This window comes from Tiliqua scincoides, chromosome 6 (assembly GCF_035046505.1).
Source record: "Tiliqua scincoides isolate rTilSci1 chromosome 6, rTilSci1.hap2, whole genome shotgun sequence".
Lineage (NCBI taxonomy): Eukaryota > Metazoa > Chordata > Lepidosauria > Squamata > Scincidae > Tiliqua > Tiliqua scincoides.
The window spans coordinates 45,808,176-45,835,037 of record NC_089826.1 but is presented as its reverse complement, the minus strand read 5'-3'; the positions used below and the strand labels follow the sequence as shown (position 1 = coordinate 45,835,037).

General features: G+C 41.0%; 2 protein-coding genes across 3 annotated transcripts in view; one reads left to right on the top strand and one right to left on the bottom strand.

Moving 5' to 3' along the window:
* The window catches only part of FGB (fibrinogen beta chain), a 20,648-nt gene extending 17,995 nt beyond the window's left edge, over positions 1–2,653 (bottom strand). The window contains exon 1 of the mRNA XM_066632891.1: positions 2,478–2,653. Within this exon, the coding sequence (XP_066488988.1) occupies positions 2,478–2,653 (176 nt within the window). The remainder of the gene's footprint in view (positions 1–2,477) is intronic.
* On the top strand, positions 2,555–26,862 carry PLRG1 (pleiotropic regulator 1). 2 transcript variants are annotated; one of them, XM_066632457.1, is made up of 16 exons: positions 2,861–2,918; positions 5,063–5,215; positions 7,878–7,984; positions 9,247–9,383; positions 11,371–11,424; positions 13,283–13,376; positions 15,485–15,575; positions 15,780–15,881; positions 16,327–16,419; positions 16,714–16,863; positions 16,966–17,067; positions 18,499–18,601; positions 21,233–21,341; positions 22,267–22,406; positions 23,651–23,844; positions 25,646–26,862. In XM_066632457.1, exons 3-16 carry the CDS (start codon positions 7,938–7,940, stop codon positions 25,703–25,705), a joined length of 1,476 nt encoding a protein of 491 aa, XP_066488554.1. In that variant the 5' UTR covers positions 2,861–2,918; positions 5,063–5,215; positions 7,878–7,937; the 3' UTR covers positions 25,706–26,862. The 2 variants fall into 2 exon arrangements, with proteins under 2 accessions (XP_066488553.1, XP_066488554.1); XM_066632456.1 differs by lacking the exons at positions 2,861–2,918; positions 5,063–5,215 and adding an exon at positions 2,555–2,660.

Here is a 26,862-nt window from a genome sequence, read left to right as displayed (position 1 = left end):
ACGCAAGAACTTAGTGGCTCTCAAACTCCCCCAGAGAGTTTGAGAACCACTGCCTTACGGGGTTTTAGAAAAGCCTGCTTGTGAACTGCCTTGGATTAAAGCTGGAGGAGAAATCCAATGACAAAGAAAGGCCGTACATAAATACTGGTATTATCATTATTATTTTCTATACAGTCCTTAGTAGTTCCTTTCTTTCTGCTGTCTAATAAAGTAGCATTGTTTAATATGTTTATCCTATTTGAATCAGTGATAAATTTTACCACCTATGCTGTGCTATGTTCCTGAAATAGTGTAAGAAAGAATTGCTTTATTGGCTGGCAGGAACAACAACAACAAAAGCAACAGCATTGTCACCCCAGAATGTCCACTGTCACCCCAGAATGCATTAGTATATATACTATACTGCATTCAGCCACTATGATGAATAATGGAAACTAATGGAATTATTCACCCCATGTAGTGGCTGAATGCAATATACTGCCTATACCTTGTTACAAGGCATTTAATGGTGGACCCTAGTATCCACTGATTTTGATATTCACTGAGGGCTCTGGAAGGGAACCCCAGTGGATGCCAAGGTCCCACCTGTAAGTGATAGTCATATTTTGGGCAGGAGGTCTGGTCTAGAGGGTAGAGCCTCCATTTGCCTGAAGATTAACATCCACAAGGTCGCCAGTTCGAGGCCACCGGCACCGTGCGACCTTGAAGCAGCTGACAAGCTGCAGCTGAGCTGTTCCATCTGCTCGGAGCGTGGGAGGATGGAGGCCAGAATGTTAAACCAGATCGGAGTGTAACAGCTTGAATGTGGTGGTTCTTGAAAGAGAGAACCTTCTTTCAATTTGTAAAAATCCCTGCGTGGATTTAATAAGCCTGCCTGTGTAAACCGCCTTGAATAAAGTCTTGAATAAAGACCAAGAAAGGCGGTATATAAATACTGTATATTATTATTATTATTATTATTATTTTACTTACTGTAGTCTAGAAGAAGATGCAAAGTGGGGTTGTATTGGTAGCATATTAAAATTGGCATCCATTTGGCTCAGATTTTAATTTACAAATGGAACCCATTAAAACATAATGTACAAATTCCATCTCTTTTTTTGGAGTTATCCAAATTTAGGACCGTCTGGTTCTGGTTTTCAACCACTCCCATCACGCTGTTTATCATGCTGGTTGCTCACAGCCCTACAGTAAATTCTCTATATCAGGGGTGTCAAACATAAGGCCCGCTGGCCAAATGTGGCCCCCAGAAACAGTTTATCCAGCCCTGTTATAATTGGGCTCCCCGTGTAATAATTGGGCTCCATCATATCTTGAGAACATGAACAAGATTTGCACATTTTCTCTTCTGTCATTTGCAGCTAATGAGTTTCTATGGTAGACCAAAGTGCTTATTTCTGGCCATCATCCGCTTAATGATGTCACTTTCTGCTAAATGATGTCACTTCTGTGCCTCGGCAAGCAGCATGAATGCTAACTTTGGCCCTCTGTATGAAACAAGCCCTTTAAATGGAAGTAATTCCTACTGAATTCCATTCTACTTAATAGGCAAGTTATTCTGACCAGTATAATGTTGGATTTGAGTGTATCACCTTGCACCCCATCTCAAAAACACAGAGGCAGAAAAAGACTAGAATCACAATATCTAGTTTCTGTCCCGAGGTGAGAGCTGACAGTTCAAAAAGGGAGAAATGTCCCTTCTCCTGTGCTTAAAGACAGCAGCTAAGACACAAGCTTGTGCTCTTTCTAACCCAGGTCTTGTTTCTTGTGGGAAAAGTAATTTCTAAAGAGTTTTGGATATTTAAAATTGAATCCACTGTGTCCATGAAGCAGCTTGGTGGGCTGTGGCTCAGTGATGTGCAGTGGGTGGGGGAGGCAGGTGAGGCAGTGCCTTGCCACTGGAGTCCTTCGAAAGTGGCACTGCTGTGTGAGGCGCCCAAGCATCCACAACATATGTGCTCCAAGAGGGTAGGGAGACAGGTGAGACAGTACCTCCCCACTGGAGTGTGTGGGTTGGGAGTGCTGGAGCACATCCCACAGTGGCGGCACTTGTTGGGAGGACTCCAGTGGGGAAGCATGCCTCACCTGCCTCCCCACCCACTGTACATCCCTGCTGTGGCTAGGAGATAAATCAGATAATGTTTTGCAAGGCTTCAAACTAGTCTGTTGTTAATATTATTAACAACAGGTAGAAGTTAATAATAGGCTGGAGGTGGGGCTGAAGTTAGTTTGGGTTACATCGATTGATTTTCTCTCTCTGTCTTGATTTTAACAGGTAGCAATTATTTCAGCCTCCCTGTTTGCGGCAAGAAAATGGCTCCCATGCCTAACCCGCAACACATACCTTTTTGTGAGTCTATCCAGTAAAAGTCTAGGAGGTTGGCGGCGGCCAACTTTTTTCTGGCCAACCGACGCATGCGCAGCTCAGGACAACGACGTCAGTTCCGGTGCGGCCAGCTGCCTTCGTCGAAACTAACGGACGCGGTCTGGCGTCAGCTTGGGTGACTCTTGGAGTGAGTCCGTGACGTCGGTTCCGGTGCGGCGGGACTCGCGTGCACCGGAAGTAGTTCTCGTTGTAACTAACGGACGCGGTCTGGTGTGGGCTCGGGTGCTTCGTGGAGGCCGCTGGGCGGCTGAAGGCGGGAGGCGCCATGGTGGAGGTGAGAGCACCCTCGGGGACTGGTGCGCTCGAGGGGGCGGCCCCGTCCCTCCTCCCCTCCCTGCAGTGGGCAGTCAGAGGCCTCCCCTCTTCCCGCCCTCTTGGGGTCGCCCTGTGGAAGCTCAGCCCTGGCCTTCTGCCTGCTGGGGCTGCCTCCTGCCTCCGTGGCTGCGGCCCAGGAGCTGAACATGGAGCCGCACTTGGGGTTGCCAGCCCTCTAGGTCGGCGGTTTCCAACCACTGTGCCGTGTGGCCCGCAGGTGTGCCGGGGATGGCCCGCAGGTGTGCCACAGAACTTGGGGAGGGTCATTATGAGTAGGGCCAGTGGGGGATGTGAACCCCGCACTGGCAGCATGCTGTGCCTTGTCAGTGGTCAAAAAGCGGTGTGCCTTGACCATTTTAGTGCCTTGTCAGAGCCCAATCCTTTGCCTGTCTACTCGGAAGTAAGTCCCACTGTAGTCAGTAGGGCTTACTCTCAGGAAAGTGTGGCTCGGCTTGCAGCTTCAGAGCCCAAACCCATGCCTGTCTAGTCATAAGTAAGTCCCATTAGAGTCAATGAAGCTTACTCCCAGGAAAGTATGGATAGGATTGCAGCCTCAGAGCCCAATCCTATGCTTGTCTACTCAGAAGTAAGTAGTTAGTAGGTCTTACTCCCAGGAAAGTGTGGATAGGATTGGAAGCTCAGTGAGATGAAAAGGATTAAAAACCGATGCTCTGGGGCTATGCTTCCCAGTGTTTTTTTTTTATTTATGTGCCCCTTGGCAGCTCATTTCCATAAATCATTCCCCTCATGTTAGCAAAATGTTTATAATTAATATAGTTGCTGTTGTTTCAAATTTATACATTTGCAACTACTGATCCAGATCTGATAGTACATGAATTGATGACCAGAAAATAGCAATTGATGGGGCTTTCACAATCACTTAGCTGCCTTCGTTTTTTCCTTACCAACCCAACAAGGCATTCTAATATAGACCTTTTTTCCACCATTTTTCAGTTCTTTTTCAAGTACCCCAGGGGTACATGTACCTCGGGTTGGGAATCACTGCTCTAGGGTTGACCTACACTCTTCAGAAATTGGCATCAGTGTCCAAGTGATGAAAGAAAGCAGTGCTGGAGCGTTTAGTGGGGTCTCCAGGAATTCCCAACATTATGTCATGTTGAAAGGAAAAAAAAAATTCCCAAAATTAGTTTCAAAGTACACACTTTCTAGCTCAGTGATTTTTGAACCTTTTTCATCTCATGGCACTCTGACAAGGCACACATCTGGTTTTTTGATAAGGCACACCATGCTGTTGGTGGGGGACTCACATCTCCCAATGGCCCTACTAATAAATGACTCTCCCCCAAACTCCTGTGGCACACCTGTAGATCATTTGCACAGTGGTTGAAAATGGTTGTTCTGTGTGTAAGCAAAGAGTTGTTTGATGACAGAAATCTGGGAAAGTTCTGATTGAATCTCTTATGTGCCTGGCATGGCAGTCTTTGAAATGAGAGGGGGGAGGAAATAATGGTATAAATTAGGATTTTTCTATTCTGAGAAGTTCGTTTGGTACAGGCCATAGCTCGGTGGGAGAGCACATGGTTTGAATGCAGATTTCCAGTTCAGTCTGGAAAGCATCATGAATTCCAGGATTGGGAAAGACCCCTGCCTGGAGAACTGTCAGAAGAGAAAATGCTGGGATTTGCAGGTCTGCAGATCTTTGTGAAAAGCGTCTTCATATGTTTGTGCCTGCTTTTAGTTCCTGGCAGGAAAAAGTAATCTCCTTTTTGACTCGTTCTGTGTGTGAGGATATGGTGATAGGTTCCTTAATATCTGGCATATAGGGGTGGATTGGGGGAAGAGATGTGATTCTCCCCTGCAGCAAAATCAGATGTAGCACTTACTGAATCTGCAAATTCATTCTTTACTTAAAAGTGACTGCAACAATGGTGGGAGATGAGTACGGTTGGGATTATTTACTCGAAGCCTAGGGGACTGTGCTTGGATACTAGCAACCTAAGCTTCCTTCGTGTGTCTTACCTATAACATACTACAATAGCTGCAATTGCATTCTCCTTACATTTTGTGTGGAATTTCCCAGGGCTTCCTTGATTGTCTTTGTTAATATACTGTCAAATACCACAGTAACTGAGATGGATAACAAATGTGGTCTACGCTCTGGGGAAGTCTGAACGGTGCACCAGCTGTCCTGTGCCTTGCACCAGCATTGTTAGAGATCTTACTCACTGTATGAATGCAAGGAATGTTAGCAACCCATGGATGCAGCTCAACCGTACAAAATTTTGCTCAGATTCCAAGTTGGTGAAGATGGGGCTGTGGTATAAGAGGGACTATGTAAGCTGATATTGTATTTTTTATGCCTGAATTGGGTTCTTGTGTTTTGTGTTGTACTTGTGCAAGGGTTTGTTTTGGAATCAGATCGCAAGACACAGGATTAATGCCGGTGAAGAACACTATAAGAAAGTCAATATGTTTTCTTCACAAAGTGACAGGAACTCCAAGAACATGCAGCATCCACAGAAGATATACCCAATATACGCATAACTATTTGATGTACGTCCTTGAAATTTCCATTTGTCAGTATATGTGAAGAGCCCTTGCCCCAGGTTAAATAAACAGAGACCTGGAGAAGCATGTAGTATATGTCCATCAAATGGAACCTGGCATCATTGCTAAGGGGTCAACTATGGAATAAAATAAAGAATAGGATACCAGTGTGGTAGGAAGGTGAAAGACAGGATAGTAAGATGCAAGCAGGAAAAGTTTGGCCATTGTGCTAGATAGTAGGATTAGGTAGACAATATTTTTGCTTTGTTAATAAAACTGATTGGAACTGTTTGACCCTTGTGTGTTCCTCAGTATTTTCATGTATCCATGAATGCTTCCCAGATTCCCCCTTCTTGATTACTTCTGTTTTTTGCTGCATTGTAAACCATACTGGACTCTTGGGAAGCATAAGGGCTGCAGTTGGAAGAGGGGATTTGAAAGGCTTGGTGTGTACAGGACAATAACTCCTAGAGTTCACTGAATCTTGCTTGTTGTTTTACTTTCGTTTGGCTTCTTAAGAAACCTTAATAGAAACCATTAAGAGAAAAATTACTTAGAAAACCTGGGTGCCACTTCTCAAGAGATGTCTCTTATTGCAGCCTTCTTTGTTTCTTCTCTGTTTCATTTTCTTCCTGGTGGATTATATATTCCTTCTTAAAGTATTTCTAGATCATCCAAATATTTGACTGTCTCAGTGAGTTAGATATCTTAATCCAGTTGAAGAAGAACTCCTATGTGTTTAGTAATTTATAGCGTTGTGTAAAAAAATAGATGCCCCCGCCTGCTCCCAGGAATTAACAAGCTGAACTTGGATAGCATGGGTACTGACAAAGAAACAAGGAAGGCAGGCAGGCAAAGGTTACCAGGGTTAAAGTTTGTATTATCGATATTATGAACATTCCTATAAAACCCACTGAAATTTTAGGAAATTGATTATTCTACAAAATGTGGTTCTGTGTTGCATGGAATGAAAGAGGAAGCTGTCTTGGGATGCAGACCGTTTTTTAAGACGCAGGTTGGATATTTCTGTTGTTCAGGAATAAGTGCTGGAGATAACTACTGCCACTCTCACCTCAGCTTTTACATTTGAAGCAAATCCCCATGCGCTGAGTATAATGGCATGTTTGTCAAAGGCAGATTTATCACATGACAAAGGTAGAACATTCCAATGTCACAAAATTAAGAAGACTTTAGTGTGTGGTAATCTTACTGCTCTGTGTAACAATGCCACTTGTTAATATGATTAATTCATCAAGAAGTGGTGCCTGCTTGAGCCAACAATAATGAGCAACAGTTCTGTGATTCCAGGCATGAACAAAGGTAACAGATCCTGTTTAATGTACTGTGAATAATATCCTCTACTCTGTGTTTGTTTTTAGCAGGTTTTTATGGTGGAAATAAGTCCTGACCGCTTAATTTATGAACAGTGACTGCTACACTGATGGTGAAATGCTTTTATAAGTAGATTACCTTAGGACAGATTGTTGACCTAAGTATTGGTCTAATGACCTTTAGCTTGGTATCTCCAGAAAGGGAGAAAGTTAATAGTTCATTCAGAAAAGATCAGAACAAAGCATAGCTTTTGGTGTGAGGCTCCTAGGGTATTCTGTTGCAAAATAAATATCTACTAGCTAGAGTGGGTTGCTTTCTTCCTCATATGTTGTTGTTTTGCTGTCTTTTTTATGGGGTAAGGTTGGGAAGGAAGCTACACTGTGTAGAAGAAAGATTGAAGTCAAGTTAGCCATGCTTGCATAAGAAACAGTAACTTAATATGTTTTATTAGAACCAGCTAAAATGTCGCAAAGTAGTCACCATAACAATTGCATGTTATATTTTTGTAATTGATTCATTGCTCAATACAAAGTCTACTATGATTGTAATTTTTTAAACTGATAGTTAATTTCCAGATCAGCATTTTAATGCCTGCTGTAATTTTGTTTGTTTTAAAACATTTCCAGATGTTTTCCAAAATGGCTCATGTCAGGGATACAGTTAAAACAAAAATAAAATCATAAATAGTAGCTTAAAGCTTTCAGTAAAATGACTAAAAAAGTCTCAGAACACAGCCAGATATAAGCACAGAGTTTTTACAGTCCTTATGGAACTTGGGCAAGGAGAATATCACCTGCTTCCCATCAGTGGCACAAGAGGAGTAGGTGCTTGGTGTTTCTTCATATAACACAAAAAAGCATGCAGAGCAGGGCCTGCCTGATTTCCTGACCATACCTACTCATAGATTGATCAAGGGAGAGGTAGTCCATCTATTTCATAATTCAACTCATTTCAGCTAGACTCCGGCTCTTTAAAATCTTTTATCAGGCCTTTACAAATTCACTCACCAGTTTTTAAGTCCCCACAGTAAAGGTGGGATCTCTCATCACAGAGAACATTGGAGAAGGAACAAGCAGTTGGTGCTACTTGTTCTTAATCTCAGTATGACATGAGGACCCTCCCCTTACTCAGAGTTGTTTTATGCTAAACTTCGTGTGGTATGAACCCCCCTCCCATCTTTGTTTTGTGGCACGTGCAGCGGGTTGAAGAAGGGGAAGGATCAGTGCTGATCACAAATTGTGGCCTAGTAGTACACAGCGGTTCAACATTCATAGACCTCTGCCTTAAAAAAAAACCTGACTGCCAAAGATTTAACTGAAACTTTTCTTTCCTTTAGGAAGTGCAGAAGCACTCTGTGCATACCCTTGTATTCAGATCTTTGAAGAGAACTCATGACATGTTTGTGGCTGACAATGCAAAACCCATACAGTTGGATGAAAGAAGGTAAGTGAGATGACCATTTAGCCACTAGATTGCATGTCTCTGGGTTCCTTGCTCCTTTCCCTCTTGTTCCTGTGTCAAAAGGTGAGGCAATGACATGGTTTTAGAATATTAGACCTTAAGGAGACAAGATGGATATAGACAAGGTGACAAGGTGGATATAGCAGATCCCACCACCACACGAGGTGGATGCTGTTGCTATCTGGAGTGAATTTTTGGAAGAAGGGTACAGAAAAGGAGGGGTGGTGAGGAGGCTTGAGTTCCACTTGCTTGTCCTTATCCTAGTGTATCTTCAAGGTCTTACATGGATGCCATTCAAAGCCTCCTTAGTTGTACATCCTTGGGAGGGGATTTTTGGTGCTCCCCAAGGGAGCAAAGTCCATATGGGAATTCAGCCTCATAAGAGGGCCCAGCATGCAACTCTCCTAGGAAAATGCTTGGGCTCACTTTCTTCTCCCCAGGTTCCATCTTGCTATGTTACCTTTCCTTTGTCCAGCTTGCTGCACCCGTGCTATCTCTCTTCCAGATCTCTTCCTTACCCTATTGCTCCAGTTCCCTTCTCCGTTTTTTGCCAACTTATCTCACTGCCTCTCCCCCCGCTATACCTTTCATTGGTTCTTCTGCTTGCCCTGCTTTCATTCTTCATGTTTGTTCCTTTCTCCTTGCCATCCCTTGCAAATTGCTCTGTCTCTCCTCTGCCCTTCCTTCCTCTGATCTGCCTGAGTGTGTCTGGCCATTTTTTATCTCCCCACTTCCTGGCTGTCCTCCAATCCAGGAAGCCACAGCTGCATGCATTGCCAGCTGATTCTCATGAGGCTCTCTACTTGGAGGTGATTTCACTGCCTGGGGGAAGTTCTGCCAGCCTCACCCAGTGGCTGCTCTGCATGACCAGTCTCTACATGGCATTACCTATAAGGGTAGGGTGGAGTTTACACATAATTAAAATTCAGCTGTATTCACCAACCATTGTTTGGGATCTCTTTTTTTGGTGGCAAAACTGAATGCACAACTCTTATGGAAAAGAACTACTGAATTTCTGTGGATGGTAAAAAAATATTGTAGTTGAGATGGTGAATGTAAAGAAGTCCAATCCAGAAATTGTTGCTGAAATTCAAATAATCTTCATGTAGAGCAACCTGAGCCCCATCAATATAAACAGCAATCTTGTCTATCTGGATTTTGGATTGTGTAAGAATTGCCCAGTAGAATTTGCTGTGATAAAATGCGTCAAAAGTAAAGATTTAATAAAGTGTTTTCTAAAACAGCCACAAAATAAAGATGTCAGTTAAACTTCATACGGAATACAGTTCTGTGCTCCACATGCCTGTCCTGAAAGAAAATGCTCGAGACAAGGGATCTCACATTGATTCCTATGGACAGAAGCAGTATCTTCAAAATCAAGGTATGGTGCTTTTTAAAAAAAAGTTGTATAGGCCTGCGAACTCTGATGAAGGCATTTCTGTCTGCACAAGGGGTGGAGGAAGAGTGACTTTTGCCAATTCCCCCCCCCCCCCCGCAGCCCTTCATGCCACATCCCACATTGTTTGAGGGGCCCCCAATCCTCAGGACTGGATTGTGGGTGTTGCTTGGTCTGCGTCCTGCTGTGGGGAGGATGAGAACTTCTTTATGCAAGCACAAGAGTTAGTATACAATCCACAACAATGGAAATGAAGAAAAAGCTTCTTTGAAAAATTTAGAAATAGAATTTGCATATAACACCAGAAATTTGGAATTTTGTACTTACTCTGAAATTGTCTTATGTAACATCCAGAGTGTCTTGTTTTACTCTCATCCTATTCATTATTCCAAGAGTGTGAAAGATCTGTTAGGGTGTGGAGGCTTAAATTTAGTTCAGCAATTGTATATGGCACATGCGTGGGTTGTTTTTCTGGATAAATGAGGAGTGTATATTGTAGTGCAGTAGTTCTCAAACCTTTTAGCAGTGGGACCCACTTTTTAGAATGGCAATCAGTCAGGACCCACCAGAAAAGATGATATGGCCGGAAGTGACATAATCTGGTCGAGAAATTTTAAACACCTCCCATGTGACGAAATCAAATCAATCAATTAAGTACATTAAAGTTTACAATAAGTATAAGCTTAAAAATTTATTTAAAATATAGAAGAACCCTCTCAAGCAGTTGCTGATCTATTTTAAAAATATTCCCCAGACATCCCAAGGGCTGCAATCATATCCACACTTACCCGGTAGTAAGTCCGATTGACTATCATTGTTAAAAGCATGTACATAGTAGCCTTGTAAGTACAGGTCAGTAATGTTTCCTCAAATGCAGTCACATGCCATGGGAACATCAAGTCTAATATATTAAAAATAAAATACACATTGAAATGAATGGGGACCCACCTGGCATTAGGTCGTGACCCACCTAGTGGGTCCCAACCCATAGTTTGAGAAACACTATTGGAGTGTTTAGTTGATGTTATTTCTTGGCTTTTGCTTCGTTATTATTAGTCATAACTGACATTCATTTCACATTCAAACATCACAGGCAAGCATGTTGGTCCATTAGAATAGGCAGTTCTTTAGTTCTATTTTAGTCACAGTATACATAGATCCAAGTAACTGCTTGTTTTCATATTCTCAAAGTAAGAACCACGACATTTAATTTTCCCTGTAGACAGAGTTCTCTTTGCTTTAAGCATGGTTTAACCCAGGGGTTCCCAAATGTTTTAGCATTGGGACCCACCTAAAAAAAGTTTCACTTTACCAGCTCAGGTATCTGTGGCTATCAATAACGGTGATTGGACAGCTGTGCTCCCCCAAGTAGCAGGTTGTTTAACCCTTGATGCACATAGCCTAATCTACCTTGTCAGTTTTATGAACCACCAAAAATTGGGTCGTGACCCACTAGTGGGCCTCAAACCCAGTTTGAGAACTGCTGGTCTAACCTATTTAAATCTCTCTTACACCTCCATTCACTTTAAGATGATTAGAAACTAGACTTGATTTTTTTATCATGCCTATGAAAACTTTTTCTCTTGTTTCACTCTTTTTATTGGTTGTTTGGGTTTGTTTGGCTAACATTCAGTCTAATAAAGCTTTTTATTTAACTCAGAAGCTTGTTCATCAACCTTTTTGATAGTCCTAATGAACCTACTCTGCTGTTGCTTTTGGAATATTTTTAGTTCAGTTCCATAGTTTAGTTCACTTATAGTAATAAAAAATGTGAATTCTTCAGTTTCTTGTTAAATATATACATTGAACTGGAAGCATACCTTTTACTAGATAAAAATGATGGCAGTTTATATTATGCATATCTTCTAATGAAAATATACGCCTGCTTGAAAATGTGTTTAATAGTCTAGGTTTTTGATAGTTTAATATTATCTACTTTAAAGTAATAATTAAGGAATCTCTTGTTCTCTAGGGGAAGATAATGAATATTTGATAACAGGAACACATCCATATCCTCCTGGACCAGGTGATTAAGCCGTTGTACAAACATCTGTTCAGTGCAGATAAAATTGTGTAATAATCTAATATAAAATTTTAAGTGAGATCTCTGATCACTGATGCATTACTTGGTGATGGTTCCATATTAATGAAGGTTAAGCATTGGATACTAAAATCTGTCTTGGGAGAGTGTATGAACAGACACCTTCAGTGCATATTATAAAAGGAGTTTGTACAGGCAATGATCCTTATTGACTTTGAGGTGAGACTGCACAGTTTGCATACTGAGCTTTTGTGACTGCACTCCTGTGCACATTTACCCGTAAAGAAATTAGTTGACTTCAGTGCAACTTACTTCTGAGTAAAGATGCTTAGAATTGTATTATGTGTTCTGTAGTTTACAAGCAAAATTGTTTCCAGTATATTTTGGAATGTTTACAGCCTCCCATTTCTTAAAGGAAACTTAACCTTGAATAGAAGGTTTAGATATCGTTGAACTTCTGAACGTTGCTTTATTGTCAGTGATAATAGAGAAAAACGTGAAATATATATTGATCAAATATTTGATCAAACATCCATTGTAGTAGGAATTGTCTAATAGATGTTTATGTACCTATAGCTTCATGAACTACCTACTCTAATGGCCCAGTCCTATCCAGCACAGGAGCAGCAGCTCCAAATGGATCTGAGCAGGCCCTGGGTCTCCTCAGGGAGACTTTGTAAAGCCCCAGACTGTTCAGTGGGGCTTCTCAAGCCTCCACTGGTCCCTATCCCTCCCCCTGTTCCGCTCTCCCTCCACACTTTCTCCCCTCTGGAACACCTCCCACATTCCGACCACCCTCCCCCACACCCTTGTGCCACTCGGAGCTTACCTGAGCTCTGGCAGTGGCTGGAGTTAGCACTGTGGTGTCAAGGCCCTCTCCACCAGCACCACTTGCTTTCTGGGTGGTGCAAACCAGCCTTATGGTGTGTTTGTGACACCCAGTGCTGGGGCTGGCCTCGCTGGTTCTCAGGCAGCATTAGATCAGGCTGTAAATCTGTCTACAAAAACATCATTCAGATCTTGTGGCATTTACCTTTATAATATGCAAGATATTTGCTTTTCTTTATTGTCACAAAGTCACTGATTTGATTGTACTTTCATCTGTATGTTAGGGATTAGTTTGTCTGACCCATAAAATGTCAACTTGTTTTCCAAAAAAGGTAATTTAGTCCATGAATAAAAAACCAAATAAGACTATAATCATCTGAAGTTCATGGATTGCCACTTTAAGTACAGGCATGTGCCGCTTAACAACCTGCCTCTTGATGAAGGGCTGCATATTCAACGGTGGTCAAGCATAACAAAGAGGCTCTAAATTAGGCAGTTGGTTTCCCCTAGCCTGCAGTAGAGTGTGGGTTTACACAACAAAGAGGTTCTTAATGCGGAGATGAGGCAATCTGTCTCCAGTAGCCTGTGCAGCCAGCTTGTGTCTTGCAGGGAGAGTCTGTTCACACAACAAAGAGGTGCTTAAGCCATTTCTGCCCAATGTTGTACATTGGCAACAGGGACCAAATGTAGGCTGGGCAAAAATGGGTTAATGCAAAGAAGAGGCAATCTTTCTCCAGTAGCCTGTGCAGCCAGCTAGTTTCTGGCAGGGAGTGTCTGTTTACGCAACAAAGGCACTAGATTCTGGCTGAATGTTCACTTAACAACCTAATCGCATAACAGGGATATGAGAACATATCCCCATAAGTGGCACACACCTGTGTACAGAGTATATGATCAGTAATGACTTCTGAGTTTTTATGGGTGGCTATTTTAGAATAACAGTTAATGATTTCCTTGTTAACAGACCATACTTTGTTGAGATTTATCTTAACTGGGTGTGCTTTTGCTTTTAAAGGAGTGGCCTTGACTGCAGACACAAAAATCCAGAGGATGCCTAGTGAATCAGCAGCTCAATCACTAGCTGTGGCACTGCCTCCTTCTCAATCCAAGTAATTTTTTATTTTTTTAATAACTAAGAAAAATCTAAAGTAAAAACTGCAACTGAAAACCAGGAAAATATTTCCGTTTGGAAAATACAATTTAAGCACAATATTTTACTCAGACTTAATTTGATCTTTGTCATTTTTTATAGACACTATCTTAATTCTGTTAGTTTCATCCAGTTTATGTATATGCTTACACAGGCCAACACGCATTTTGCTTCCTTAAACGTTACACCAATTTCTGGGTATAATTGGGGTGCCGAGTCCAAAAATGGCATCCGTTTTGCCCTATCACGTCTAGTTTTGGAGTTATAGTATAGCTTCATTAGTGAATGGTTCAAGCAGCTTCCTCATGAGGAAGCTGCTTGAACCATTCACTAATGAAGCTATACTATATCTCCAAAACTAGACATGATAGGGCAAAACGGATGCCATTTTTGGACTTGGCACCCCAAATTCATATCAAACAACCATAAAGTTTGGGAAAAATGTTTTCTGACCCTCAATTTTGTAGGCCTGTGTTATTTAAAATATTATTCTGATTTGATAGTTGGTTATGATGGTAGTGTAGAACTTAGTCCTGCCTCCACCCCTTCTTACCTTATTTCATCAGAGCTGTGATACTACTTATCTTTTGGGGGGGGGGGTGGAAGCCACCACTAGACTGAGGGGTGGTGGGGAGTTGAGAAACAGCAAGCTCACAAATTCTTCACTGCTTCTCTAGTGAAAAGGGGAGCTTTGCAGGTTCTTCTACTAAGAACCAGTTTACATAGTGGCTAAGAACTTGACTCTAAGAACGTGAAAGTCCTTGGTCAAATTTCATCTTGGGCATGAGCTCACTAAGAGGCTTGATTATACTCTCAGCCTCAACTCCTGCATCAAAATATGGGAATAATGGTACTTAGTGATTAGAGATAATGTTTGATTGGGGTAATTTTTGGGACTGTGACATTGTATCCTCAATGTGACACAGTGTTTTAAAACATTCTGTGCTACACATACAAGCATGCCCGCTTATCCGTGGATCCAGTATCCACAGTTTCAGTTCGCCATTATTTGCAAATTCACCCCCCCCATTGCAAATTAGTTGTGTCTCATTGCAGCCTTCAGGTGTCTGTCCGCTCTGTGTAAACATTGCCAGGAAGGGTTTGGAAGGCTGAAACTAGCTGCAATGCTGTGGCATGTTTGTGTATTTAAGGGCTGGGGGGGGGGAATCGTTAAAGGAACAGCGTTCCACTTCAGGAAGTTGCTGCACCTGCCTGGGGACAAAATACTTACCTCTAAAAAGTGCAGAGCCACAGACACAAGTCTCTCTCTCTCTCTCTCTCTCTCTCTCTCTGTTACCTCTGGACCCCAGCCAGGCAGAGTCTAGTCATAGGCAGGCAGGTGGAGGAGGAGAAGGGCAATCTTTTTTTTTCTCCAGAGTCATCGGGCAGCCAAAGGGGAGGGGGATGTTAGGTGGCAAGGGAAGTTGGGAAGACCTCCCTCACTCTCACCCCACCCAAGTTCTACCTCAGTTCTCCAAGCGGAAAACCTCAATTGGAGAAGTGCCTTGTTCCTCCTGGATCAGCCAGTAATCTCCCAGCAGTGGATCTTCCCCCCTTCTTTCTTTTTGAAAGAAAGTTAAAACCACATGGGAACTTCCACTTCTATCTGACTAGGCGCCTGCAGCTCCGCACTCTTTAGAGATTAAGTATTTTGTCTCCGGGCAGCTGCAGCAATTCCCTGAAGTAGAATAAGTGGAATGCTGATCCTTAATGATCCCCCCACAACATAAACATGCCTCAGCGTCACAGCTGGTTTCAGCCTTCCAAACTCTTCCTGGCAATGTTTGCACAGAGTGAGCAGACACCAGAAGGCTGCAATGAGACACAGCTAATTAATTTGTGATGGGGGGAGGAAATGTTCACCCTTCTTATAACGATCACTCTTACCTGCGATTTCTGGTATCCGCAGGGAGGTTGGGAACAAATCCCTCACGGATACAGGGGTGTGCCTGTACAAGGATTCATGAATAATTTATCAGTATTGATTACTTGCAAACTACATAGTTCAATGCGTTGTGACAGAGAAAGCATTAAGATACTTTACTGTGCATCTGTGGCATCTTCCAGAATAGAAGCAAATCGAACTGCTGCTGGTGTAGGTGATATATACAGACATGCTGGGATTGCTGAGCGCTCACAGCCTCCAGGTTTGACTCTGGTAAGTCTCCTTAATAGAGTCTCTAATAAAAATATAGCAGGCTCTCCAAATAGGGTTCCAATCTTTCAGTGAATATGTCAGGAACTGTGACAGGATGATACCATATAATCATGTGAAGTGAGCTTATGGACTGCTAAGGATTATATAGGGACTCTGAGATTGGGAGCTAATATGTAACATTTAAAATTTCTGTTTGATTGTTAGGCTATGATGGAAGCAGGTGGGAATAAAAACTCTGCATTGATGACAAAGAAGGCTCCAACGATGCCAAAACCACAGTGGCACCCCCCATGGAAGCTGTACAGAGTAAGTAGTTTATAAGCTACAAGGATAAATCTCAAGACAGAGGAATGCTAAATATTGTTTTCTAGTGTCTGCAAATTCACATTTTATTATAGAAAAGCCTTTAATGATGATGAATACAGCATTTGTATATTGCCTTTCTCACTGACTCTGACAGTGAGAGACTAAACAGACTCAAGGTGGTTCCCATAGGCAGGCTATACTGAACTCATCTTGATTTCAAATGAGTTTTTACTAGAATTGTTCTAAGAACACTCATAGGAACAACCCTTTACTTCCAGATGGAATACAGACTGTGTTATGACCTATAATCAAGCCAATAAAGCAAGAGTAAGCTACTGATTTTGTGTAGGTTTGAATCAAAATGTGTATATGTATTTCTGCATAGTTTAAGTTGTAAGTGTTGATATTCAACATCTTAAAAAAATGCATCTTTTAACATCTGTAGGTTATCAGCGGTCACTTGGGTTGGGTGAGATGTATTGCAGTAGAACCAGGAAATCAGTGGTTTGTTACTGGCTCTGCTGACAGAACAATAAAGGTAAGACGTATAGAAGGACTAATTGTGATCCTGTGCCATTTATTCCTGTGTTTAGGTACTGTGAGTTCTTCTTGAACAGGAACATGTTTTATTCTTCCTCTTTCATTCTGGTTCCCAAAACACTCAGGTGTGCCTAAATTTGGGTTAACATTTTGCTTGAGTTTTCAGGCCCTGTATTTTCAAGTAAGGATATGTTATGCTACTTAGGAGTTTGAACTCTTGGTCTCAATTAAATGGACACGGTTTGGCACCTGGTTTTGCAAAAATATCAAACACCTGCTTCTTTTGTTACAGATCTGGGACCTTGCTAGCGGCAAATTAAAACTGTCTCTCACAGGACACATTAGTACTGTTCGGGGTGTAATAGTAAGTGGAAGAAGCCCATACCTCTTCTCTTGTGGAGAAGATAAACAGGTCAAATGCTGGGATCTTGAATATAATAAGGTAAGTGTAAGTACATTGGCAGCAGCTAAAACGTGTCAACAATGTAAAGATCATCTGTTGATGGAACATCCAATTTTAATTGGAATATGTTTCTGTGTCTAGGTTATTAGGCATTACCACGGTCACTTAAGTGCTGTTTATGGTTTGGATTTGCACCCAACAATAGATGTGCTTGTAACATGCAGCAGAGATTCAACTGCACGTGTAAGTAAAACAAGAATTGATAAGTTGTTCTGAAATCATGACTCCATATGTGTACTTGAGCTATAATTGGATCAGAGGTGTTCTTCTGTAAGAATGGAGGAGGGTTTTACATCTTTTCTAATTATCATTTCATGCCCAAGATTCTAGTCTGAAGATGGTCTCTTAACACAATAAATTTATGTGTAGTGCTTTGCATGAAGCGGGAGTATAGAAACTTCTGCATTTGTGTAAACATTTACAAAAGAGTACTAGTGGGTATTTTCCTTCTTTTTGTGGTTTTTTTTTTATTATTTAACCCTCTGTCTGTATCTGCAAAATAAAAATTAGGTTTCTGGTCACTGCATCCTTAAGTTTCTGTTTGATAGGGTACAAACCCTGCTATGCTCCTTGATGTGGCTTTGTACCTTGGTCAAATAATAATATTTGATAATGAACACAGGTAAAAATAGTTTTTCCCCAAATAAGAAGGTAATATACCTACTTTTCCCTAGATAGAGACTACAGTCAGATCTCTTTATATTTGAATTTGCTATTTGTGAATTTGCTTATCTGTGGGAGGCAAAATTGCCACCCACCTCTTGTTATCTGCAACTCTCTTCTCATCAGCACAGAGGAGGAAGCATCAGATGTAGGGGAAGTTGATGAGCCTTTGCTACCACCCAGCCCCACAGACTTCAAGGTTTAGGTTCATAAAGTTCATAGAGTGTATGGTGAACAGGGTCCCCTGGAACCTAACCCCCATGGACTCAGTGATTCAGTATCCGCTAATTCGGTATCCACTAGGTTTTGCAGAAACCTAACCCTTGTGAATAAAGAGAACTGACTGTATTATGTAGGAGTATTTGCTGTGAATACACATGTATGTAGTGGCTTTTTGATATGCCCAGTAGCAGCAAAATAGGTTTCTTCACACAATATGGTAATGTCTTATACCCATTATATTCCTACTGCCTCTGTGTTAAAAAAAAAAAAGTCCATATGTGAAGTCAGTCTTAAATGTGCGTTAGTACTTGCTTTTGGTTTCCTGAACCTTTTACATTTGACTGTTAAACTAGTGTAGAAGCAAACCTAATTTGATTCACTGTGTTCAGGAAACTTAGGATAGATTGCACCTCTACCATATAGTAGAACCATATAGTAGCATTAATTAGAACGATAATAACAGCTTACTGGGTTTTTGCAAATCGACCAAGGGAAGCTTGGTAGATAGATGGCCAAGCTGCCAGCAGTAGGTGCTGCGAACTATATTGTATGGGGAAATGGATTGAACACAAGATATTATTTCAGGTCAGGAGAGATCCAGTTGATACGTGCATCTTGCTGAGAAAATACATATTTGAGGGGATTATAAAGTTAGTGAGCACATGCAAAATGGATTTAGAGAACAGTAAGCCAGACTTTTGATTGACTATGCATTTTTTTCCTTGTTAGATTTGGGATGTGAGAACAAAAGCTAGTGTGCATACATTGACAGGACATACAAATGCAGTGGCAACAGTGAAATGCCAAGCAGCAGAACCACAAATTATCACAGGTATGTGATAATGTAATGTGCCAATAGTTACTGTTCAGACACCAACATATTGCCGCAATGCAAGATTAGACATTTTATGCACCACTCCAAAAAAGCACTTATGGTGATGTGAAAGGTTAATTCTCTATATAAGTGTGTCACACAGGAATCAAACATAAAAGAAGACAGCTTGTTTTATGACTGTGATCCCTTTGGAAATATATGGAGTGCCAAAAAGCCAGTAGTAATTTGCAAGGACACTGAATCACAGTTGGTTGAATATCTTCCACGTTTAGCTACTTGTAACGTTTTCAAAGGGAAACTAGAACTGGGAGATACGTTGGGAGATGGCATTCCATTAAAGGAAAGCTCAGTGTAGCATATTGAGACTAACCAATAAGGATGTTGGCTCACAATTGCATGTTCTACAGAAGTCTCTCTTGAAAATAATAAATAATTACAGCATTTGTATATTGCCTTTCTCACTGATTCTCATAACACATTGTGAGAGACAGACTCAAGGCTGTTCCCATAGGCAGGCTATACTAAAACTCATGTTTATTTCAAATAAGTTTTTACACGAATTGTTCTATGACCATTCGTAGAACCCTTAACTTCCAGATGGAATCCTGTATGGTATGGTCATCATATCTGGCATCTGGGTATGTCCTCCAAGCTTCCAGTAGGAGCAGCTACCGGGTCAGCCATGCTGTTAATCATTGGTTCTTGGAAGCTTACTCCCCTGCATTCCTGTGGCATCACTTGCAAGTCCATCACCCTCTCACAGTGAGGTCACCACAGTGACTACTCCTGGCTCTGTCCTCTCAGAACCACTTTTGTCAACTTTTTTTGCATCCCATCCAGAATTCAACTGCTCCTGCTTAGCATTCTTCAGGCAACCTTCAGCTCAACCACCAAATCACGCCACCTAGTGGTTGATCTTTGAAGATCAACTACCAAATCTTTGCTGCTTAAGAAAGTGTGACAGTTGGGGAAAGGTAGCAGATTCAATTGCTATCCCCAGATGCCTATAGGAACATAAGAAGGGCCCTGTTGGATCAGGCAAAGGGCCCATCTAGTCCAGCTAGATTTTTTAAAAGATGGAACCTATTGCACACTTTCCTGGCCTTTTTAACATCTTTTAATATCTTTTTAAACATCTGGTTACAGGCCTGATCCTTTTCTAATTTGCTGCACTATGCTTTTACCTGACTACTTTTTCATGTGACTACTGTTTTTATGATACGTTATGTTTTTATCTGTTTTTAAATTATGTTTTTTTAATTTGTTTTAACCTTGTTTGTAAGCTGCCTTGAGTCCCTTCGGAGAGAAAGGCGGGGTAAAAATAAAGTTAATAACAACAACAACAACAATAGCAATAGCAACAACAACAACAACACACTGTCCCTCCCTTACTAGTCTGGGGTAGGCAATAAAACTGTCACCCATGGCCAATTTGAATGACAGAAAAAAATTCATACCCAGCCCACATGATGATCAACCAGTTAATCTCAGACAGTACATACCCATCATGGCTTGATGAGGCACCTCTTTTCTAGACTGAAGAGCCTCAAATGCTATAGCCTTTCTTCATAAGGGAAGTACCCAGCCCAGTAATCGTTTTGGTGCCTTCCTTCTGCACCTTTTCTAGTTCCACTATGTCCTTTTTAAGATGTGGTGACCAGAACACAATACTCCAAATGTGACCTTGCCATTGATTTGTATAATGGTGTTATAATATTGGCTGTTTTATTCTCAATCCCCTTTTTAATAATCCCAAGTATGGAATCGGCCTTCACCTCTGCTGCACATTGGGTCGACACTTTCATGAGTTGTCTACCAGCACCCCAAGATCTTTCCTAATCTGTCACAGACAGCTCAGAACTCATTAGCCTATATGTGAAGTTTTGATTTTTTTTGCCCCAATATGCTTTTCTTTGCACTTACATTGAAATACATCTACCATTTTGCTGCCCATTTCTCCCAGTTCGGAGAGATTCTTCTGGACCTTTTCACAATCCCTTCTGGTTTTCACCATTCTGAAAAGTTTAGTGTCATCTGCAAACTTGGTCACCTAACTACTTACCTCTGTTTCCAGGTCATGTATGAACGAGTTGAAAAATACTGGTCCCAGGACAGATCCTTGGGGCACACTGCTTTTCCCCTCTCTGCATTGTGAAAATTGCCCATTGACACCCACTCTGTTTCCTGGTCCTCAACCAATTTGTAATCCATAAGAGGACCTGCCCTCTTATTCCCTGACAGCAATGGGCTGATGTTACCTCTTCTCAGAAGTGGCTTTGACATGGAAAAACTTGAGAACATAACAAAAGTGTTGTGTCAGTTCTATAACGTACTCTAGCCTGATCCTAATTTGTCTTTCACTGGTAGAACAAAGTGCTGTTAGCAGAATAAGGCATTCTTAGCTTCCCTTTCCCTCTGCAGCCCTCTGTGCTCTCTGAGAATCAGCAGGGACATTCATAATAGGAGGGTTTGCCACGGGGGAGGTTGCAGCAAGAAGAAGTGTTTACTGGGCAATAGTTGCTGCTCTCCCTCCCATGGAAGTACATTCCTTTTGCACAAGATCAATTTAGAAGCTTTTCCACAGTTCAGAGTATCCTGTATCTTTCTAAAAACACTTTTAATTCGCAGGAAGTCACGATACCACTATCCGGCTCTGGGACATGGTGGCCGGCAAAACTCGTGTCACTTTAACAAATCACAAGAAATCAGTACGAGCTGTTGTACTGCACCCAAGACAGTAAGATTCTTTTATTCTTTTCTTGGATACACTTATTGGGTAGCTATAACTCATTTTTTAGTACAGATATGCTAGATGACTACTTTGTTATCTGTTCAAGGTTATGTTTTCTCTGTTTAGCAGATAGCAGACTTCATTTGCTTGGCACTGTGTAATTCTTAGTTACATAGTATTCAGGTCTAACAAACTAATCATTGAGCCTGTGTGTGGTTCGCCTTTCAGCATGTCATCTGAGCAGGTTTTAATCGGCCAATTTTATTCTTTCTGTTGTGTTGTTTGGTCTTCTGTACTTATTCGATTGAGAATAATTTTATGTATTTCATCATTTTATAAAGAAGGATGTTTGTCACCTTTGAATTTTTGTGACTAAAGGACAACATACATATTCTTAAATCAAATTCATGATTTTTAATTTGAAAATGAATGTATGCTGCAGTCTTCAACCTGGCCCTATTGATTCAAATGGGAAAGTTGTATTAAGATTTTAAGCTCTTGGTGCTAAAAGCGGGTTTGGTTGTAGCTATAACAATGTGCAAAAGTCATAGCAAGGAAATGGGGCAAGCATATTGACAAAAATGGTTTGAATCGTCTTCAAAGAGATACCTTCCAGCTTGTTCTGCCCTCCCCCTCCACCCTTGCAGAAAACCTACTTGTGATGGTTACAGGATCTCCATAGCAGACTTGTATACAGTAGAAGGGACTGAAGCTCAAAAACTGACAATACCCACCTACATGCATGCACAGAAATGCTTTCCACTTGCATATGAGACAGTTGGAATCCCAAGAAACTCTTGCTAAGTTTCATGTTCTTGTTGAATTTTTTGTTTTGCTTTTTTGTTGAAAAGCAGTATATAAATAATAGTTAATCAAATGCAAGCATTTTTGATACACTGAATACTTACTGACTTAATACATCCTATTACAGGTACACATTTGCATCCGGTTCTCCAGATAATATTAAGCAGTGGAAATTCCCTGATGGAAACTTCATCCAGAATCTCTCTGGTCATAGTGCTATTATCAATACACTGGCTGTGAATTCAGATGGAGTTCTGGTTTCTGGAGGTATAGTGAGAATTTACAAATGATGTGCATAAGAAGAATCTTCCTCTTTCCCTATTGGGTAGAGCAGCATTTCTCAGTGTGTGCTTTTCAGAGCCCTGTGGCTCTCTGAGTCCAGTGATAGGAGTGGAAATGGCTCTGGAGACCAAAACATTTCACCACTGGTGTGCAGTGACATGGGGCTTCTTTTTTGTAGATTGATCAAAATCTTCTGCTTGTCACTTGCCAGCCCACTTAGTTGTGGGAGTGAACCAACAGCAGCATAGAATGCCAGTGTTGGAAGACTGGGAGCCAGTTTTTTTCCAGGTTTTATTCATAGTACTGGTTTAATCATTAAGACCCTAAAGAACCATGGCTCAGGTCCTTCAGGGTTCGTCTTGTCCCGCACGAGCCTATTAGTGCTCAAAGCTTATCAGAAGAAGCCTTGATCCAAATCTCATTATTAGTAGTCAGATTGATGGGGACAAGGAGCGGGGCCTTTTTAGTAGTTCTAGAATACAGGTGCCACTATCTCCCAAGGGAAGCTCATCAGTCCAACTCTGTGACAATTTGAGAACATTTTTCAAGCATTTTTTTAAACTCCTGCAAGCATTTGAGGGATAACAGTTGATTTTTAACTGTTTGCATTCACTGGCTGTTCGGATGCTGTGTTAGAATTTTGCTTTAGCTGTTGGATTTTTGATAACTTTTGTATTTATCAGTGTTGATTATATATATTGGTATCTGCCACGGGGCACTTGATGGGGATATACACTACACAGTCAATACATAGTGGCTCTAAATGTGTTTTTGTTACAGAATGCTCAGTATAACTTGCCATATTTCTGCTAGTGGACCCAGTACACACTTCCCGTTGGCTTAGAGGCTGAGGGGGGCTGGGGTTGGCAAGAAGTTTACAAGGGTTGTGTTCTGCCGAGTTTCAAGATTTTTTATGCTGCCTCAGATCCTCTGGGCTTAACCATGTGACAATCACTTCTTCCTAACTACCTGTTTAGGGGGCATCTACAACAGGGGGATCTATTGCTGCTGTCATAGACTTCCAGATCTGTGTTCAAATTTAAGAGGTTTAGCCAGTTAAAACAGAAGATAGTAAGGGGTGGTTATCTGTTGTGATGCACACAGCAAGTGTTTATAAAAAAAGATTAATGTGTAGTTTAAAGTCTCTCTCATATTGACTTTCTTGGTATAGTAACTTTTGTACTTTTGAATCTTTAAGCAGATACATAATGCTGTATTTACTTTCTCAGCTGACAATGGGACTATGCATCTTTGGGACTGGAGAACTGGGTACAACTTCCAGAGGGTACATGCAGCTGTACAGCCTGGGTCATTGGACAGTGAATCTGGCATATTTGCTTGTGCATTTGATCAGTCTGAAAGCAGACTTCTTACTGCTGAAGCAGATAAAACTATTAAAGTCTACAGAGAAGATGATTCTGCGGTATGAAAAAATACTCTTATCAATATTAAATTTTGATATATGTAGAAAACTCTGTTTAGAATACCCTTTGGACAAATATTCTGAAAGCATTTATCCCCAAAAGAGGTTGGCTGCTGAAGTAATTACTTTGCAACTAAGCAAAGACACCTATGCCTACCTCTTCAGTGGCAAACATGTTTTGTGGAATGGGGATATCTCATTTAAATAGCAGTTTTCATAGATTGGGGTCATTTGGGGTGCCTGGTTTAAACTTTGTACCAAATTAATGAAGGTGATAGCATGTTTTTTTCAGTTGTTCAGAAACTGGAATTGGGTGCTTTTAAAATGGTAAAATGGCGTGTATATATTTGTGTAGTACAAAACGGATCAGCCCAAGGGCACAGAAAATGCACAGCCTCACTGCCTGATTGTCCACTGCCACCTCTTTACCTCCAAGTAAGAGTAGTGATGGCAGCAGTGGCTGCTGCTGGGAAAACCATACAAAATGCGGTGACTTACACTAGCACTTGCAAATGCACTTTCTCATTCATTTCCTTTAAATAAAACAGAAAATGTGGGACATGTTCAGAGCCTGCAAGGAATTGTATGAGGAAGGATATAGGGAAGCAAATCACTCTCTCTGTGTGGAAGAGAGGGTACATGTGAAGTGGCAGCCCATGTTTGCTCCTTCCTTGTAAATAAAACTTCCTTGTAGCCCCTTGTAAATAAAACAAGTAATGTGGAAAATGTTGATCACACCCAACATGTTCCACACTTCCCGTTTTATTTAAAGGAAGTCATACGAAGGAGGAAGGTAAGCTGATATGGGACCCCTAAGGCTAAGGGAAGTGACAGCAGGCTCTGGAGTAAAGGCATCATGAGTCTCTTTGCTACTCCCCACAACCTGCTGCATTGTTTGTACTGGCCTTGAGTAGAAAATTCTTAAATTTGTGTCCCAGGGCTGTAAGGCAGCAGGTAGCATCCACAGTTATTTTTCCTTTGGAGCAAGAGACTCCTTGCTTTGATGGAAGAGAGTCCTACTCCAGTGGAAGGAAAGCCCGATGCTACTCAGTGTGGAGATGGAGACTACTACATTTTAAAAGCAGACAGACTTTCATTGCTATATTGGTTACATGCTACAGCAAATTGATCTGAGTGCTGGTGTCATTTTGGTCCCAACAACGAAAGATTAGAAAGACTGTCTCTTTTATTGGACAAACTCTAGTTGTTTTCAGGGAAGAAACTGCTCCCAATTTTTTAACTATCCAATTTCAGTAAAATATTGAAATAAAAGCTTCAGTTCATACAAGTCTCGGCCGATGGTATGTCACTGAACCCACTTCAGTGTGACCTAGAATTTCTTAGATACAGATTTCTTTTCTTACAAAGAACTAGAGGTGATCCAATAAACAAAGACATCTGTGGCTGCTTTGTGTGTTTATAACTTTGTACTTCTGTCTGCATTAAAATTAGCAGGAGCAAACTGTTGGAACATCTGGCATTGGATGTTGGCTCAAGCCTGGAGCTCACTTAAAAGGGCTCTGGCAAGTATCTTTCAGCCTAAATGCCCCATCTGTAAAATGGAAACTGTAATACCTCATGAGAGATTTCTCTGAATCATTTTTATTGCAGTGCGCCTGTGTGCAGATTTTTTAAGTAGTGTATAATGCATATTCATATAGTTATATGAACCAAAATGAGCAACTCTAAGCCAGTGTGTGAATACACTGGAACTGATCTATTAAATACAAGATTAAAGCTTGTGGAAAGGCACAATTAAAATAGAACTCTAATCTTTTTCTTTTAAAAACAAAACTTTTAGACTGAAGAAACTCATCCTGTCAGCTGGAAACCAGAAATCATCAAGAGAAAACGATTTTAATGAGAATCTACCTGCATAGCTGTGCCATAATCCTGACTCTGACTAGGACTACAAAGCCTGAACTCTGCTAAAGTTATTGCTTTGTTCAGTTTACAGTTTGTATTATATATGACTTTCCTCTACGATTTTATCCTTTTCCTCATCCCAGGAAATCAGCTGCAGCTGTTTTACATGACTGAAGAAGTTGAGAGTTTATTAAAATGTGCTGGTGATTATTATAGTCACCAAAAGTGTGCATGTCATTCTGTGTGGTTAGAAGATGTGAATCTCTTCTCTCTCTGCATCTCTGCCTTGATGGAGAAGTAAATCAATGGAATTTTGTAAAGGATCCCCCCACAAGTTTGCTAAAACTATCGAGGAAGAAAGAGCCACTGTATTAATGATTTATTTCCTTAATACAATGAGTTGCTTTTTGATAGTGCAGTGCAATAAAATGTTATTTCCACTTTCTTCTTGGGCCTTAACAACTTATCGGTGGAACTGAACTTCTGTGCTTTTTATGTGAATGTGTTCTGTTTCAGAGTTTTATTTTCCCTTTCTATATCAGATCCTGTTTAAAGAATAATAATGATGAAACAACATCTTAAAGTATTTTTCTGACTTGTCTCCTTGCTTCTCCTGATCACCACAAAACGTTTCAAACTGAATGTGAATAATGAACCTTAGAGAATAAAAATTTTGGAACAACACATGGGTTTTGGTTCAGATCCAAACAGCCCAGTGGAAAATTCTTCCACTCATGGTGGAAAGGGATCATTGTTCTGGATTTCTAAATGCAGCCCTTCACACTGCACTGAATTCTGCTCCATTGGGTCATATGATCTTCAGAAGCAGCTTTTCAGGGAGTGTGCGAGGCTGTATTGGAAATAAAAGACTGGAATATTTTCATTATGTTTGTGGCTGTTTGGATCCTGCTTCCTGTTAGTCCATCAGGGCTTCTTCTTCCAAAGGTCCTATGTTGCCATCTTGTTGATCTGTTGTACTAGTGGCTGAAAATATGCAGGGGGGGCATATTTATCATCTTTACTCTGTTGTAATAGTATTAATAAGGGTATATATTAGAGATGCCTGTCTGCGTAGATATTATTAGCAGTGAAATATTTGCTTTGTAACATCACCTATTGTCAACCCAGTTCCCATAAAATCTCTGAAACTAG